Source organism: Macrobrachium nipponense, chromosome 26 (genome assembly GCF_015104395.2).
Source record: "Macrobrachium nipponense isolate FS-2020 chromosome 26, ASM1510439v2, whole genome shotgun sequence".
NCBI classification, from domain to species: Eukaryota; Metazoa; Arthropoda; class Malacostraca; order Decapoda; family Palaemonidae; genus Macrobrachium; species Macrobrachium nipponense.
Window position 1 is genome coordinate 40369760 of NC_087215.1, and position 15184 is coordinate 40384943.

Consider the following 15184-nt stretch of genomic DNA (forward strand, 5'->3'; position numbering starts at 1 on the left):
CAGTACAAGAGTAGAAAAGCTGGCCTTCACACTGCTCCTCTTATTCTCCTCTCATCCATGCAGTGAACTATGCACACCAGAGGTGGGAGAAGTCAAAGGAGACCTCACGAGTGTGAATGCACACTTGCCGAGTATGGAAACAGCGCAGGTTTCCTCTTTATAGCCACCTAGGGAAGGAAATAAAGGAGACACTCTCCTGTCACTAGAATGAAGCTAATCTGTAGATAGAGCCAGAGTGGGCAGCACAGGTATATCTCTTTGACCCCTTGCAGACACAGGGAAAAGGGTTCCTTGATCATTTGATGAGGTTGGATAGATTAACCAAGAACACAGCCTCATTCCGATGTGAGCCCAAGGGCTCACAGTGGGACGAGGAGGGGACCAAACCTCAAGTCAAAGTGAGTTGATACTGTGGCACCAGCTCTACCTGAAGTAGACTATTCATCACCTAATGATTGTGCACCTGTGCTCCCCCAAGCAAGGGGAAAGTGCACAGAAGAAACCCACCTGAACTTCTTATGCAAGGCCTTAGACTTCATCTTTTTCTTCCTGTATGGTGCAAGAGAGTCCAGGGCTGAGGAGGAGGAAGACGATTCTGATGATGATGAAGATGACAATGCAGAGCACTGAAAGTGCTTTTACACTTTTCTCTTTGCTGGCCCAGCTCACCTATGCACTGAAGGGCTGATTTAAGCAGGAACTGAAGACAAAGTCACACCTACTGGAAGCTCTGCTACAAGAACAACTAATGCAATAGGAGGATCCACCTCCTTTGCAGCTGTAGGCACATCAGCAACTACCTTAAGTGAAAGACAGGTTACTGAGGAAGGCAGTGAAAAGGTGGGCTACTTGTAATATTCAGGGTAGGGTTAATCTTTTGCAGGTACTACAGGGATGATGATGCCTTATGTGTACCTGGAACATCTGTTTCAGATGAGTAGTAGGGTTGGACAGCTGTTGAAGTAGCACTTCCCTCAGAAATTGCTTCCCCTTCTGACAAAACATCATGATCAGGTTTATTAGGCCCAAAGCTATCTCTCATCAAAGGAGTAGCAGTCACAAGAGGAAGAAGAATGGAAGAAACTCGAGGGTGTCGGGGATGTAACTGGAGGTATATTCCTCCCACAATGAGGACAGCAAGAAGAAACCTTAGTACAGGACTTCAATTCGAAGGCAACACAATAAGAGTGCGAGTCAGTTGTTATGGGTAATATAAACCACTCAAGAGTAGTCACATCCCTCACAATGATGTTGCTCATGTTTTTTCTCTATAAGGATGAAAAAACTAACAGCAAGGCAACAAAAAGCAAGAACAAAAACAATTACAACGCAATGAGCAAATAGTAATTCAAAATTCTCAACAACCAGGTAGGGACAAAAGAGTGTAGCACATCTGTTTTCTACAGAAGCCAAAAGAAGTTTTACAAAGTTTTCAGTGATACCAGCTCACGATGGAGTTTACTCAAATAAAAAAGGTGATAGGAACAATACATGTTAATTTCAAATTACAATTCCTCGGGAGGGAATAGCAAGGAAATCTAGACGGTTAAATCCTGTAAATACAAGTGCAGAGGACGTTACTGCCATTGGGTGAAAATGTTAAGAACATTTTACTACAAATTAAGGTCTGCAATAAGAGACTGATAATAGGGGAAGCAGAGACTTTGACAGGGGGTCACATGTATACACATGCCAAAAGACTAATTATTGCCAAAAGAAACTTGGCATTCTAACAGATATATAAATACATTTCTGTCTAGCATTTATTGTTTATATGTCCCTTCTTTTGCTTTAGAAATAAGATCCTGGAGTGAACGGTCCAGCCACAACAATAAAACCACACCCATACTGTATATATATATATATATATATATATATATATATATTATATATATATATATATATATATATATATTATATATATATATATATATTAATTGCATGCACATATATCTATATTATATATAGGTGTAAGTTAATGCACTCATCAAGGTCCGTGCAGAATGAAATATAATCCAATAGTGAATCAGAAGTTGGGCATTAACTTGCCAATAGAAGTGACAGACAGATGGGAGGTGAGCCGGAGTTGGAAGGTGCAAGGAGAGCCAGTTAAAGTAAAAACAATTTAGCATTGGAGTGAAGAGATGCTTTTAGTGAACATTGAACGTTTTCCATGTGCACAGTTTTAAGACTGTTTTTGGTGGAATATATTTGAGTTTTTAATAACTTTTTTTCCCATGTATATCAGAGTGAATTTTATTCTATTCCCGTTCTTTTTATGGTCATCTGTTTACTTGTTCTCTGAAGGTTATAATTTCTTTTCCCTCAGATGAATTCAATGTCGTTATATATAATGGGAATTCTTGAATTTTTTGACAGACATTTTTCACATATTAGTTAGCGGGGAAAATAGAGATACTAACGTGAATTAGTGTCTCGGTTGGAGATGGGATGTGACATTCATTTCGAGATTTCTTATCCTAGGAGTGAGTAAACTTCACGTCTTGGGTTTTTCAATTTATTTTCCTTTTTTTATCATGTTAGTTTTCTGGGGATATAAAGGTTTTATTTTTGAATATTTTTCGAGTTCGTTTTCAGCATTAGTGTGATGATACTGTAGATGATAGCAGAGATGTCGGTTGGAGATTCTTCTTAAGATAGGTGTTAGACATCTGTTTTTTTAAATCTGTTTTTTAAGTTTTTATTTTATTATATTTTATTTAGAGAGAGGTTCACTTTACCAAGTCTTTATTAAGACAAGGTTAAAAGTAGACCTTGTATTAGTGGTGACAGTGTAGTAGCTTAATTACGGGCAATTAAGGTGCAATTAGGCAAAAATAAGCATTTATGATTCATGAGAGATCACACAAAGCTTAGGTCGCTCCAACCCTTTCATCTTCACTCATCCGAATACACTGGCGAAGTCCTTAATTAACTAACATCCAGCAGAAACCAGTTTCCAAGGACATAAGAGTTTATGAGATCATTTGTAGGGATTGTGAGAAGTCATACTATGGTTAAACTGGAAAATCTTTCTTGGAAAGATTAACATAACATAAATGATCAGTTAGATAAGGACAACATAGTTCAGCAATTTTCCATCAAATAAATAACACTAACCATTCCATGGATTGGAACTCATCCCGAATTTTATACAAAAGCAGCTGTCAATACAAATGTCAGATGGTAGAATCTTCACAGATAAAACAACAAGATAATAAGATCAGCCTTTCCAATGGAACCTGGGACTCTGACCAGATAGACAACGATGAAGCAGATTAAGACAGTTTACCGAATATACCATATATTTCACTAATGAAACTCGTTCTGTTATTCACTACTTGATAAAGGTGGAAGTGAGTCCACTGAAATATAGTCCTCAGCTTTAAACCAGAGTGTTTTAATGGGCATTTTATACCTGATTTATATATATATATATATATATATTATTTATATATATATATATATATATAATATATATATATATACATATATATATATCATATACATAAATATACATATATACATATACATATATACATATATCATATATATATATATATATATATATATATATATTATATATATATATATATCTTATGCTTTTTTCACTCGTGCTTATCTTAATTTTCCAGGTACTTTGTCAATGTCCCTCCCGAGGCTTTAAGCGGGGCTACTATTGCTGCCCTGATTGCTTTGCAAGATAATTACATCCCTGATGTTAATGAACCCGAAGTCGAGGATCCTGGTGAAAGCCAAGAGCTGGATATTTTCCTTGATGCCATCATGGCTACAGAAGTCATGGCATTAGCAGAATCTTTCCTTATTGAGAACAGTAAGTACTCAGGCTTTATACACACTAATATAATAATCCATTTAATATACCATGAACTGACAGGTCAATTATTCTTTCAGTACGTCTCATAACTGCTAACCTCAATTTTAATAATTTTGCTTCAGTAATGAACTAACGACTAGAGGTCACTAACAAAGACTGCCCTTTGAACGGTATGGTAAGACATGCTTCAAAACTCTAGTTCCGGCAAGCAAAAATTTATTCTTGGTGCAGTTTTATTTTCATTCTTTGCTAACCCCAACTACTCACTTCCCCGTTATTGCTTTTGCATTTATCAACAGAATCTACTACTGGTTGCTTTTTACCAGATACTATGTAATTATAATAGTCACAACGCCCTCCCAACTTAACCTACGTAAGGATCCAATAAATGAATATGGAGGATTTTCTGATGTTGATCTCAAACAACCTTCACAATTAATTATGAATTTTTGTCACATACTTCGCGACAATTTTTTTATATTCACAAATATTAAGCTATAAAATGTTTAATCTCCAATTTATTATACCTCGGGACTAACTTGCACCCAAGGAAAATTATGAATGATTAATGTTCGTCACCACTGGGATTCGAATCACTGCCTGGTTTAGAAACAATGATTGGCCACTGAACTATCAAGAGAGGTATAAGGTTATGATTCTGCTATACATATGGCTGTCAAATTCAGGTTTGCACTTAGAATGGATTTCAACCCATCTCCATTATGATAGCAGTTTGGAAAATTTATAACACAAGGTTAATTATGAATTTTTCACATTTAATATCCAATTCACTCCGCCTTGGAAATAACTTACACCAAAAGGGAAATCAGATTTGATAAGTGCTTTGTCACAACTGGAATTTGAAAAGCTACCCGATTTAGAAATAGTGAAAGAGAGTGATTTTGACCACTGAGCTATCAAGTTGATATGAGCTCTTCTCTACATATTTTAGAATCTTGTACCTAGAATCGATATTAACCCACCTGCACCATGACAGCTGATAGGTAAGTTTGTAACGTGTTCCCCTGACTGATAGGAGAGTATTATTTATCTTTTCACTCTTGTGAAATGCATGAAAATAAACTACTAATATTCTCGTCTCACTGTAGTATTGGAGAAAGTGATCAAGTGGTCAGAGGCATGTGGTAGGGAGCCCATTTACCTAAGAATTACCAAATGCCCTTTTTCCTTCATAGGGCGTGGCAACATAAGGGGACAGGTTTACAATTTTTTTTTTCAAGTTTTAGGGTTGAGATTGCTAATTCCACGCTCTTTACCTTATTAACCCATCTTGATGTTGGTACCCTTTATGGCTGGATGAAGAGGTGGGTTACAGACCAGAGGGATTTAACAACCCCAGCAAATATGAAATGATCACTGCACTACACCACTTCATTCATTTAGTGTATTGCTCCTTCCAAAATTGGGTTTTGGGGTTGGCACACTTTTCTGGCATTTGGAGGATTTCATAATAAGTGCAGACTTATTGCCCCCTGTTAAAAATGGAACAGTCAAAATCAAAATAAGTGATTCATCAAATACCAGGCACTGAAAATTTCCTATAAATGCTCTATCTGTTGTCCATCCCAGGGCTGCATCACAATAGACTTTGTGTTAAATCTCCCACATAAATGCTTTGTAAAACCACACACATCCTCTTATGAGCAAATTTCCTAGCTTGCACCTACTGGCTGCCACTATTTCATCACTCCTGCCTCATGAACAACCTCTTATAAATGTACAAAAACATTTAGAACCAATATATGGAACTGTCATGCAAGGAATTGCTTGTGTGGAAAATTACCTAAAACTAAAAAAAACGTGTCATACATTCCTTGTCATTCTTGTTTTGAGAAACCATTTGGCTAATGTAAGAATATTCTGTTTGTCTAAATGACAATACATAATTTCACTTCAGTATTATTGTTTTGGTTTTACATATATTTATAGGACCTTTCTGATGACTATTTTTTTTAAAACACTTGTTTTATCATATACAACTATTTTATTGAAGAAATGGGTTCCTAACCATAATGAAGGTGGTTTGAGGGAAGATAAATATCATGTGCTGTTATGTGTAGCCTTTCTCTGTTGTTGTGTAATCGTCTTTCTGGCAGTAATATAGGTGACAATTCTCCTAAGTTTGAAGTTGGTTTTACTTCTTCAACATGCACCACTGCCTTAGTTTATCCAATTTGCATTGTAAAGCCCATGGTAGGAAAGCCAGTACTGTACTCTGCTACTACAACCTGCTTAGTCAGCAAGGGCAGCGACCAGTCACAGAGCACCCTCACTATTATGTGCTTATGAGTCTTAAGTATCATCTGCATCACCTGGTCCTGGTCACTACTAATAAATATTTTTCCATTTACATGCCATATAAAAAGTGGACGAAATGGTGACTAAATAAATGTTCTCTGTGTATCTTGTGTATAGCTCCTTGGAGCAAGGTGGTAGACAACATAGTTCCCATCCAGTCCAACCTAAAAACCACCAGCCACTAATCGACTAACAACAGTGCTTGGCTCTGGCTTTCTCTTAAAACCATCAGTTTCCCTCTACTCGGTTGACAATGGTATTCGCACTATATGTTTGGTGATTAATGGAATAAATATGGCCAAGCCTAATGAAACATAGCTACGACTGATCTAACTATGGTGGTCATGCTCTTGTTAGCGTCCTCTCAAGAATTGTAAAAAACAAGAGTTCCTATAGCATGGAATATATGAAATTGGTTCTCATACCAGAACCTGGCAACTAACTGAGTAAATATGCTGAATCTACTGCTTAGAAACAATCATGTGAAAGTTGAAGAATTCACAAGATACTGTCAGATAAACGTGCAAATATGAATGTGGTAAATCTACATCTGCTCCCCCCCTTCCTAACAAGTGAGGAATTGTCTGATTCCAGAGATTAGAGATTCTAGCTTGACAAAGAAGGAAGACTACATCTTTTAGGCAATCCCAGACATCTGTCTTACCGTGCACTGAATGCAGAGAGAGAGAGAGAGAGAGAGAGAGAGAGAGAGAGAGAGAGAGAGAGAGAGAGAGAGAGAGAGAGAGAGAGACTGCTTACAAGGAACTAAACCAGTTCCAGATCACAGTTTTTCTTCCTACTGCACCAGGCAGGCTCTGTATCTCCTCTATCTACTCAGCACATCATTGGAGAACGCAAGTTCAAGTCTCTCCCCATACACCAGAGTTTGATGCTGATGGCAAACTTTGCTTCAAATTGCCAAGATTTGATTTTGCCATCTCCAAAGTGACATCTGCACTGCCCTGTCTAAAACTGTAGATGTGCCCCTGGAGGACCTATAGAAAAAGCGAAAAGAGTTCTAGAGGCCTACAAAGCCTTACAACTTGCTGTTCACACAATCTATGAAACCAAGGACAATTACCACTAGCACGAATGAACAAACAGTGTAATGAACTGTGTAAGAAAAGGTAACCCCAGCTTCCCATTCAGAGTATCTCTGTCAGAGTGGCCAGGAACTATGCTCCCAGTCATAGTGTGAGAAAAAAAAAAACAAGCAGGAGGGCCATTCAAATAGGTAATGGGAGTCACCAAACATTCTGCCAGATTATATACAGCTGAAAATGCCTGTGGGAACAAACAGTGAACCATCCATTTGGTAAAACTCACAGACCTAAACCACCATCTACTGGAGTTTCTTGAAGTTTTCCAGCTAGAACCTTACCGGACCCCTGGGGTACTCACAATACCCAGCATCCTCATTCACATTAAAACAGTATGTCCACTAAAAGTTCCACTGCCTGCCACTGGAGGAGCTAATCACCTCAAAGGCATGGGATGGGGCAAGAATTTTCGCTAAGTTCAACCTAATGAAGGGGTACTATCAGGTTTCAGCCCACCAAAAAGATTTCCAGAAAAATACCAATCATCATGCTTTTTGGGAAATATACCTTCAATGACTAAACATGCAGCCTCCAGAATTCATGGGTTACATGCCAGAGACTGAGACACAACATCCTGGATGACAACTTCTGCATCTGGTAAGCTCATGACATATTTATACTCTGCTCAAACCAAGAGCATCAACCTGGTGTCATCCCTTCTGTGAGACAATTGCCTAAACCTGTCATCCCTTCCCACCAACCCCATCAAATTCCTTGGTTGTCAAATTTCTGAGAATGGTGTATGTCCTCTACCTTACAATGCGTTAGCTGTCAAAAATCCATAACAGAACTATAAGAATCACAAGAATGGCAATTTATCACTACAGAACCCTTCCCAACCAACCACACCACCACCTCTGACAGTGCAAGCCTTCAACCTCCGAAATATGGACTACCTTAGCCAAATTACTGGAACCAAACACACCACACCCGAACATTAACCCGGTTCCGAACAGCATGGCAGAAATGATCCCAAAAATTCCTAAAAGCAGTGATCATCACTAGGTGTAACAACTCCAATTGGGAATTTAGACTACCCTAGAATGCTGAAGACTTGTAATATTTTCACTGACTCTAATTACAAAGAAATCTGAAAACACATGGAAGAAAATATTACAAGGTTAACCAGTTTAACTTTGTGTAGTAAATGACAGTCCTACCATGATCTAAATTCAGTCACAGCACTATAAGCACCCCCCCAAAAAAAAATCATTTAATGATACCCAGCAAACAATAATTTTAAAAACATTTTTAGACTGCTACATATCCCTTTATAAGTAAAACTTATAAAGTAATGCTCATAATTTAAGAGTAGTTTTACAATTCAACGTTGCTTCCTAATGAAGAATTTTTGTGCCTTTACATTTCACATTGCTTTACACACATTTATGTTGATGAGTTAAAAGCAGTGACAGACCTAGTGATGGATTAAACATGATATTGTCATGATACAATAAAGTTTTATACATACTTACCTGGCAGATATATACTTAGCTATAGACTCCGTCGTCCCTGACAGAAATTCGAATTTCGCGGCACACGCTACAGGTAGGTCAGGTGATCTACCGCCACTGCTGCTGGGTGGCAGAACTAGGAACCATCCCATTTTCTAAAACAGATTTGCTCTTCCACCTGTCTCCTGAGGGGAGGCTGGGTGGGCCATTTAATAGTATATATCTGCCAGGTAAGTATGTATAAAACTTTATTGTATCATGACAATATCATTTTTATACATTCAACTTCCCTGGCAGATATATACTTAGCTGATTGGCACCTTTGGCGGAGGGTAAGAGACAGCTAATTACTGAATAGACAGGGAACAACATACGTTGTAGGTAACAAAAATATAAGAAACCTTGGTTCCTACCTGTGTCGGCGAAAGACTTCATGGCTACTGCCTAGGAGCTTACATCGCCTCAAGAGCCTCAGCGAGGTAGTGACCTCATGCTAAGAATTCTTGATGGTCTGTCGATGGGGTCTTATCCACTTACTCGACAGAACCAAAGGATCTTTGTCAATGGGGTCCTATCCACTTACATGACAAAACACCTTGCCATATGGCATCATTAAGGAGCATAACACCGATCCCGATCACCTGATCCTAATACCTGGGGGTAGTACTACGATTGAAAGGAGTTATCCCCCCAACATCCTTTCAAACGACCATAAAAAACTCAAAACCAAACAATCTTTTAGTTAAAAACAATATTATTTAAGGATCAGTACCAGCTCCCTGTCCCAGCACGGTATCCGCTGATACATAAGGTCCAAGAGAAAAACACTTTTCATAAGTCACTCTGACGTCTTTTAAGTAGTGGGAGGCAAATACCGAGTTGCATCTCCAATATGTTGCTGCTAATATGTCTTTCATTGACATATTTCTATTAAAGGCTAGGGAAGGTGCAATTGCACGGACTTCGTGTGCTCTAACCCTAAGCAGCTTAAATGTTTCCTCTTGGCATTTCATGTGAGCCTCCGTTATCACATTTCTTACGAAGAATGCTAATGCGTTCTTCGAGATTTGCCTTTTCGGGTTCCTTACCGCGCACCATAGGCTCTGATTACAACCTTGAAGTTGACTCTTTCTCTTCAGATAAAACTTCAGTGCTCTGACCGGACAGAGAGACCGTTCTGTTTCTCTACCCACAAGGGGAGAGAGCCCCTTGATTTCAAAACTTCTGGGCCAAGGCTTAGAAGGATTCTCATTCTTGGCCAAAAACAAAGGTTGGAAAGAGACAACAGCAGAATCTCCTCTAAAACACCTACCCGAGAGTCTAATGCATGTATCTCACTGACCCTCTTGGCCGTCGCGAGGGTCAAGAGAAAAATGCACTTCCTCGAGAGGTCCCTAAAGGATGCCTTATCAGGTGGTTCGAAAGTATTCGAAGAGAGAAACTGGAGGACCACATCTAGGTTCCAACTTGGAGTGATAAAGGATTTAGACTTTGTAGTACCAAAGAATCTTATCAAATCATGGAGATCCTTATTGTCTTCTATGTTAAGGCCCCTGTTTCTAAATACAGCCGAGAGCATACTTCTATAACCTTTTATGGTAGAAACAGCTAAACGTGATTCCTCTCTAAGGAAGATAAGGAAATCAGCAATTTCGGTCACAGAGGTATCGGAAGAGGACAGCTTCTTCGACCTACACCATCTACGGAAGACTTCCCACTTCGATTGATAGACCCGCAGAGTAGAGGACCTGCGGGCTCTGGCAATTGCACTTGCAGCTTTTCGCGAAAAGCCTCTCGCTCTGACAAGTCTTTCGATAGTCGAAAGGCAGTCAGGGAGAGAGTGTGGATGTTTCCGTGATATCTCTCGAAGTGGGGTTGTTTGAGCAGATCTGTCCTCATGGGAAGAGATCTGGGGAAATCCACCGTCCATTCCAGTACCTCTGTGAACCAATCTCGAGCGGGCCCAATATGGGGCGATTAGAGTCAGTTTCGTCGCCTCCGAGGAACGGAACTTTCTTAACACTTCCCCCAGAATCTTGAATGGGGGAAAAGCGTAGGCATCTATGCCCGACCAGTCCATGAGAAAAGCATCTATCGCTATTGCTCTTGGATCTTCTACAATGGAGCAAAAGTTTTCTATCCTTCTGGAGAGAAACGTGGCGAACAGGTCTATCTGAGGCTTCCCCCAGAGAGACCAGAGCTTTCGGCAGACTTCGGAGTGTAGGGTCCACTCTGTTGGAAGGACCTGGTTCTTCCTGCTGAGTCTGTCTGCTCTGACATTTTTTGTCCCTTGTACAAACCTCGTCAGCAATACAGTGCCTCGTTCCTCTGCCCATATCAAGAGGTCTCTCGCTATCTTGTATAGTGTAAGCGAGTGAGTCCCCCCCTGTTTTCGGATGTAAGCCAGAGCCGTGGTATTGTCCGAATTTACCTGGACTACCACGCCTCTGACCTCCAACTCGAAGTATTTCAAGGCTAGATGAACTGCCATAAGTTCTTTTACATTTATATGCCAGGACACCTGTTCTCCTGTCCAGGTTCCTGACACTTCCTTCTTTCCTAGAGTTGCTCCCCATCCCGTTTCCGAGGCGTCGGAAAACAACACTAGGAGAGGGTTCCGAATCGCAAGGGATATGCCTTCGTTCTTCTGAAGCGGGGTTAACCACCACCTCAGGTCTAATTTTATTTCTTGAAGAATGGGAAACTGATCCGAAAGATCCCCTTTCTTTCTGTCCCACATTCTTTGCAGGTAAAATTGCAGAGGTCTCAGATTGAGCCTCCCTAGGGAAACGAACTGCTCCAGCGACGAAAGGGTGCCCAGAAGACTTAACCATTCCCTCGCTGAGCTTCGTTCTTTCCCTAAGAAGTTTGATATTTTCTCCAAGCCTCGAGCAATTCTGTCTTGCGATGGAAATGCTCGAAAACCCCGAGAATCCATCTGAATCCCCAGATAGACAATGTCTTGGCTGGGACCATCTGAGACTTCTCGAGGTTCACGAGCAGTGCCGAGTGAGCGAACGAGATTCAACGTCGTTTCTAAGTCCTCCAAACATTGTTGTTTTGACTTGGCCCTTATTAGCCAGTCGTCCAGATAGAGGGATATGTTCACCCCCTCCAGATGAAGCCACCGTGCTACGCTTCCTCATAAGGTTGGTGAACACTTGGAGCCGTAGACAGGCCGAAGCACATGCCCTGAATTGAAAGACCCTTCCCTGCATCATGAATCGTAGATATTTCCTCGATGACGGATGAAGAGGGACGTGAAAATATGCGTCTTGTAGATCCAAGGAGGCCATCCAATCTCCTGGACGCAGAGCCGCTAGCACCGATTTGGATGTTTCCATAGAGAACTTCTGTTTCTCTACGAATCGGCTCAGTGCGCTCACATCCAGGACAGGTCTCCACCCTCCCGAGGCTTTCGGAACTAGGAACAGTCGATTGTAAAAGCCCTGAGAGTGTGGATCCGGTACTAATTCTATGGCCTCCTTGTCCAACATTTGTTCTACTAATTGCAGAAGGATCTTCCTCTTGACAGGGTCCGCGTACTTCGCCGACAGTTCTCTCGGAATAGACGTCAAGGGAGGTCTGTCCCTGAAGGGGATGAGATATCCTCTCCTCACAATTGAGAGGGACCAGTTGTCCGCCCTCTCGACGTCCATTCTTCTGCAAAATTCAGTAGTCTGGCGCCTACTGGTGTTTGGAGGACTTGAGGTTCATTTGCTTTTCTTGGTAGGTCTAAAGGCAGAAGCCCTACCTCTTCTTTCTGCTCCTCTCTTCTTAAAGGAGGATCTCGAAGATGAACTCCCTCGAAAGGGCGGCTTCGGGACCCGTGTCTCCCCCTTCGTGGCAGGAACAGCTGTCTTCGGCCTTTTGGTTGATTGAACCAGAAGGTCCTGTGTCGCCTTCTCGGTAAGTGAGTGAGAAATATCTTTCACTAACTGAGAAGGGAAAAGCTGGTTAGACAGAGGAGCGTACAGAAGGGACGACCTCTGTGCCGGAGAGACAGCTTTCGTAAGAAAAGAACTGAATACAGTTCTCTTCTTAAGTATTCCCGCCCCGAAAAGGGAGGCCACTTCTCCCGATCCGTCTTGCACTGCTTTATCCATACAAGTCAAAATACTATTAAGGATATCGGGGCTCAGTTGTTCATTGTCTTGTGTCCTCTTGGCCATCACCCCAAGGGACCAGTCCAGAAAGTTGAAAACTTCCAAGACATGGAACAATCCCTTGAGGAGATGGTCCATTTCAGACATTCCCCAAGTTGTCTTGGCTGAAGAAAGAGAGCGTCTCCTTGACGCGTCCACCAGCGTTTTTCTCGTGCATTCATATACCCTACACTTCTTGCATACCTTGTGAGGATCTAACGACACTTTCGGTAGCCTCACCAAACAACCCTCATTCATACATCTTCTAACTTCGCAGCTAGAAGCAGACATTTTTGAGCAAAATCCAAAGCCAAAATCCAAAAAACGTTCCACAAAAGTGTATGCCAAACCACAGATCCAAATACGTCACCAAAAAGACAGTCCAGAAGATCAACGGCGATGACAAACGAAATCCAAGTCAGGAGGTAACAACAACGATGTTATGGCTACCCTCGACAGAGCAAATCTGTTTTAGAAAATGGGATGGTTCCTAGTTCTGCCACCCAGCAGCAGTGGCGGTAGATCACCTGACCTACCTGTAGCGTGTGCCGCGAAATTCGAATTTCTGTCGGGGACGACGGAGTCTATAGCTAAGTATATATCTGCCAGGGAAGTTGAATGTATAAAAACAAATTTATACAAAGTTAGATCAGAGTTTCTCAACCAGATAATTTTTTTCTTGAAACTTTGAATTTCTTTATTTCTTCTTTTATAGCGTGTGAAAAAAATAAAGCAGAAATTTTCCAAGACGTGAAACTAGCTATGCACGTGCGATGATGATGTTTTTATGAAAAGGTACAGCACATGTTGTAGTTGTAGAATCTGGCCAAAGGTGTGGTTGGCAAACCTCTTAGTGAATATTCAAAGGACTTTGTGGTATGCATTTAAATATTTTTCTCCAACTCGCACTAGCCACAGCGTTATCGTCCCTCTTTCAGTCAATTTTCACTTCATTTTATTCACAAATACCAGCACAAGTGTTAACTATAAAAACATTTACTCTTCATTCATACATAATTTTTTTCTGCTAATTTTATAACACACTCGCATGTATGCTTTGCCTTCATCAAAACCCGTAAATAAGTCTTAATGGCCTATCAGGTATAACTACCCCGAAGTTTAAACCCTCCTGCATGTAATCTTTCCCCCACTAACGACTCTTCAATGCATTCCCAGCAATCTACACAGGAAATCTAAGAGACAAAATCAAAGAGATCTGGTTTGATCTCTATTCGCGAGGCAGCACAGGCGCCACTGGCTCCTCAGGCTTCGAACACAGCTTTGTTGGGGAAATAAAGAATGGCGGAGTATCTGGATTCCACAACTGGGTTCATTTCTATCACGAAGAACAGGACGGCGATATGAATTATGAGGGATGGAGCAACTACGTGGATCTTGGCGATAAAGTAAGTGAAGTATCCAGGTCATAGAAGAAAGTCTTAAGGCTCCAATTTAAAAATAATTTATGCATCGGAGATGGCTTTTCCTATTTCGTACAACAGCAACTGCTGAACCTTCAAGATTTCCTTACACAAGGCACAGGAAAAAATTTCCAAGGATGGAGAGAGAGTTGGTCAACTTCCCCAATCAGTATTTTACCAGTCAAGAAGTTTTATTAAAAGTATTTGAATCCAGACTTTTCTCAGTTCACAGTAGGTCACGCTATCACTTTTCCAAATTCAGCACCGTCACCTTCATCATAGGGTTAAGTGTCTCAACACTATAAGTTTGTTCCACTTTTAGTGTCACGATAATGGTTCGTGAGCTTCTAATATCTACTGCAGAACTAGTTGATTCTTTAGAGCTGTCTAATGTGTTCACCGAGTCCTAATTTTATTTGACAAAAAAAAAAAAAAAAAAAATCCGTTGTTAAATTGTCAAGATGCAACAAGGGTCACTTACCCGACTGAATTACCATTTCTAAAGCATTTCAATAAACCTGAAGGGAGCGATGTGTAGATAATGTGTGAATTGCGGATTAAATTCTTATCTGTCTGTTATTCCCACCCTTTCAAGTATTATATATGAGTAAAACTAATACCAGAATTGACCAAATGAGTTTAACATAAAAAACAAAATATAAATTTTTGCAATTAATCCTTGAAAGCGAAACGTTGGAGGTTGTTCCTAACAATAAGAAACATCAGGTGCATAGCTGGGCAAGAACCATGTTATCCCAGTGGCTTTGCAAGAATTCTCCCCCAAAACTGCTTGTTGTAACCTTGAACTTGTTCGGTTTCAACGAACACTTAAATTTCCACCAACTGTTAATTGTACAGCATAGACTTAAAGTAGTGGTGCCTTTAGAGTATTCTAGTCCTGATAATG

At 40.5% G+C, this 15184-nt stretch overlaps 1 protein-coding gene across 1 annotated transcript in view; it reads left to right on the top strand.

The window, feature by feature from the left end:
- Nucleotides 1-15184, top strand: part of LOC135200196 (uridylate-specific endoribonuclease-like) — a 35627-nt gene that overhangs the window by 19953 nt on the left and 490 nt on the right. The window contains exons 4-5 of the mRNA XM_064228630.1: nt 3636-3835; nt 14033-14262. Coding sequence (XP_064084700.1) covers nt 3636-3835; nt 14033-14262 — 430 coding nt within the window. The remainder of the gene's footprint in view (nt 1-3635; nt 3836-14032; nt 14263-15184) is intronic.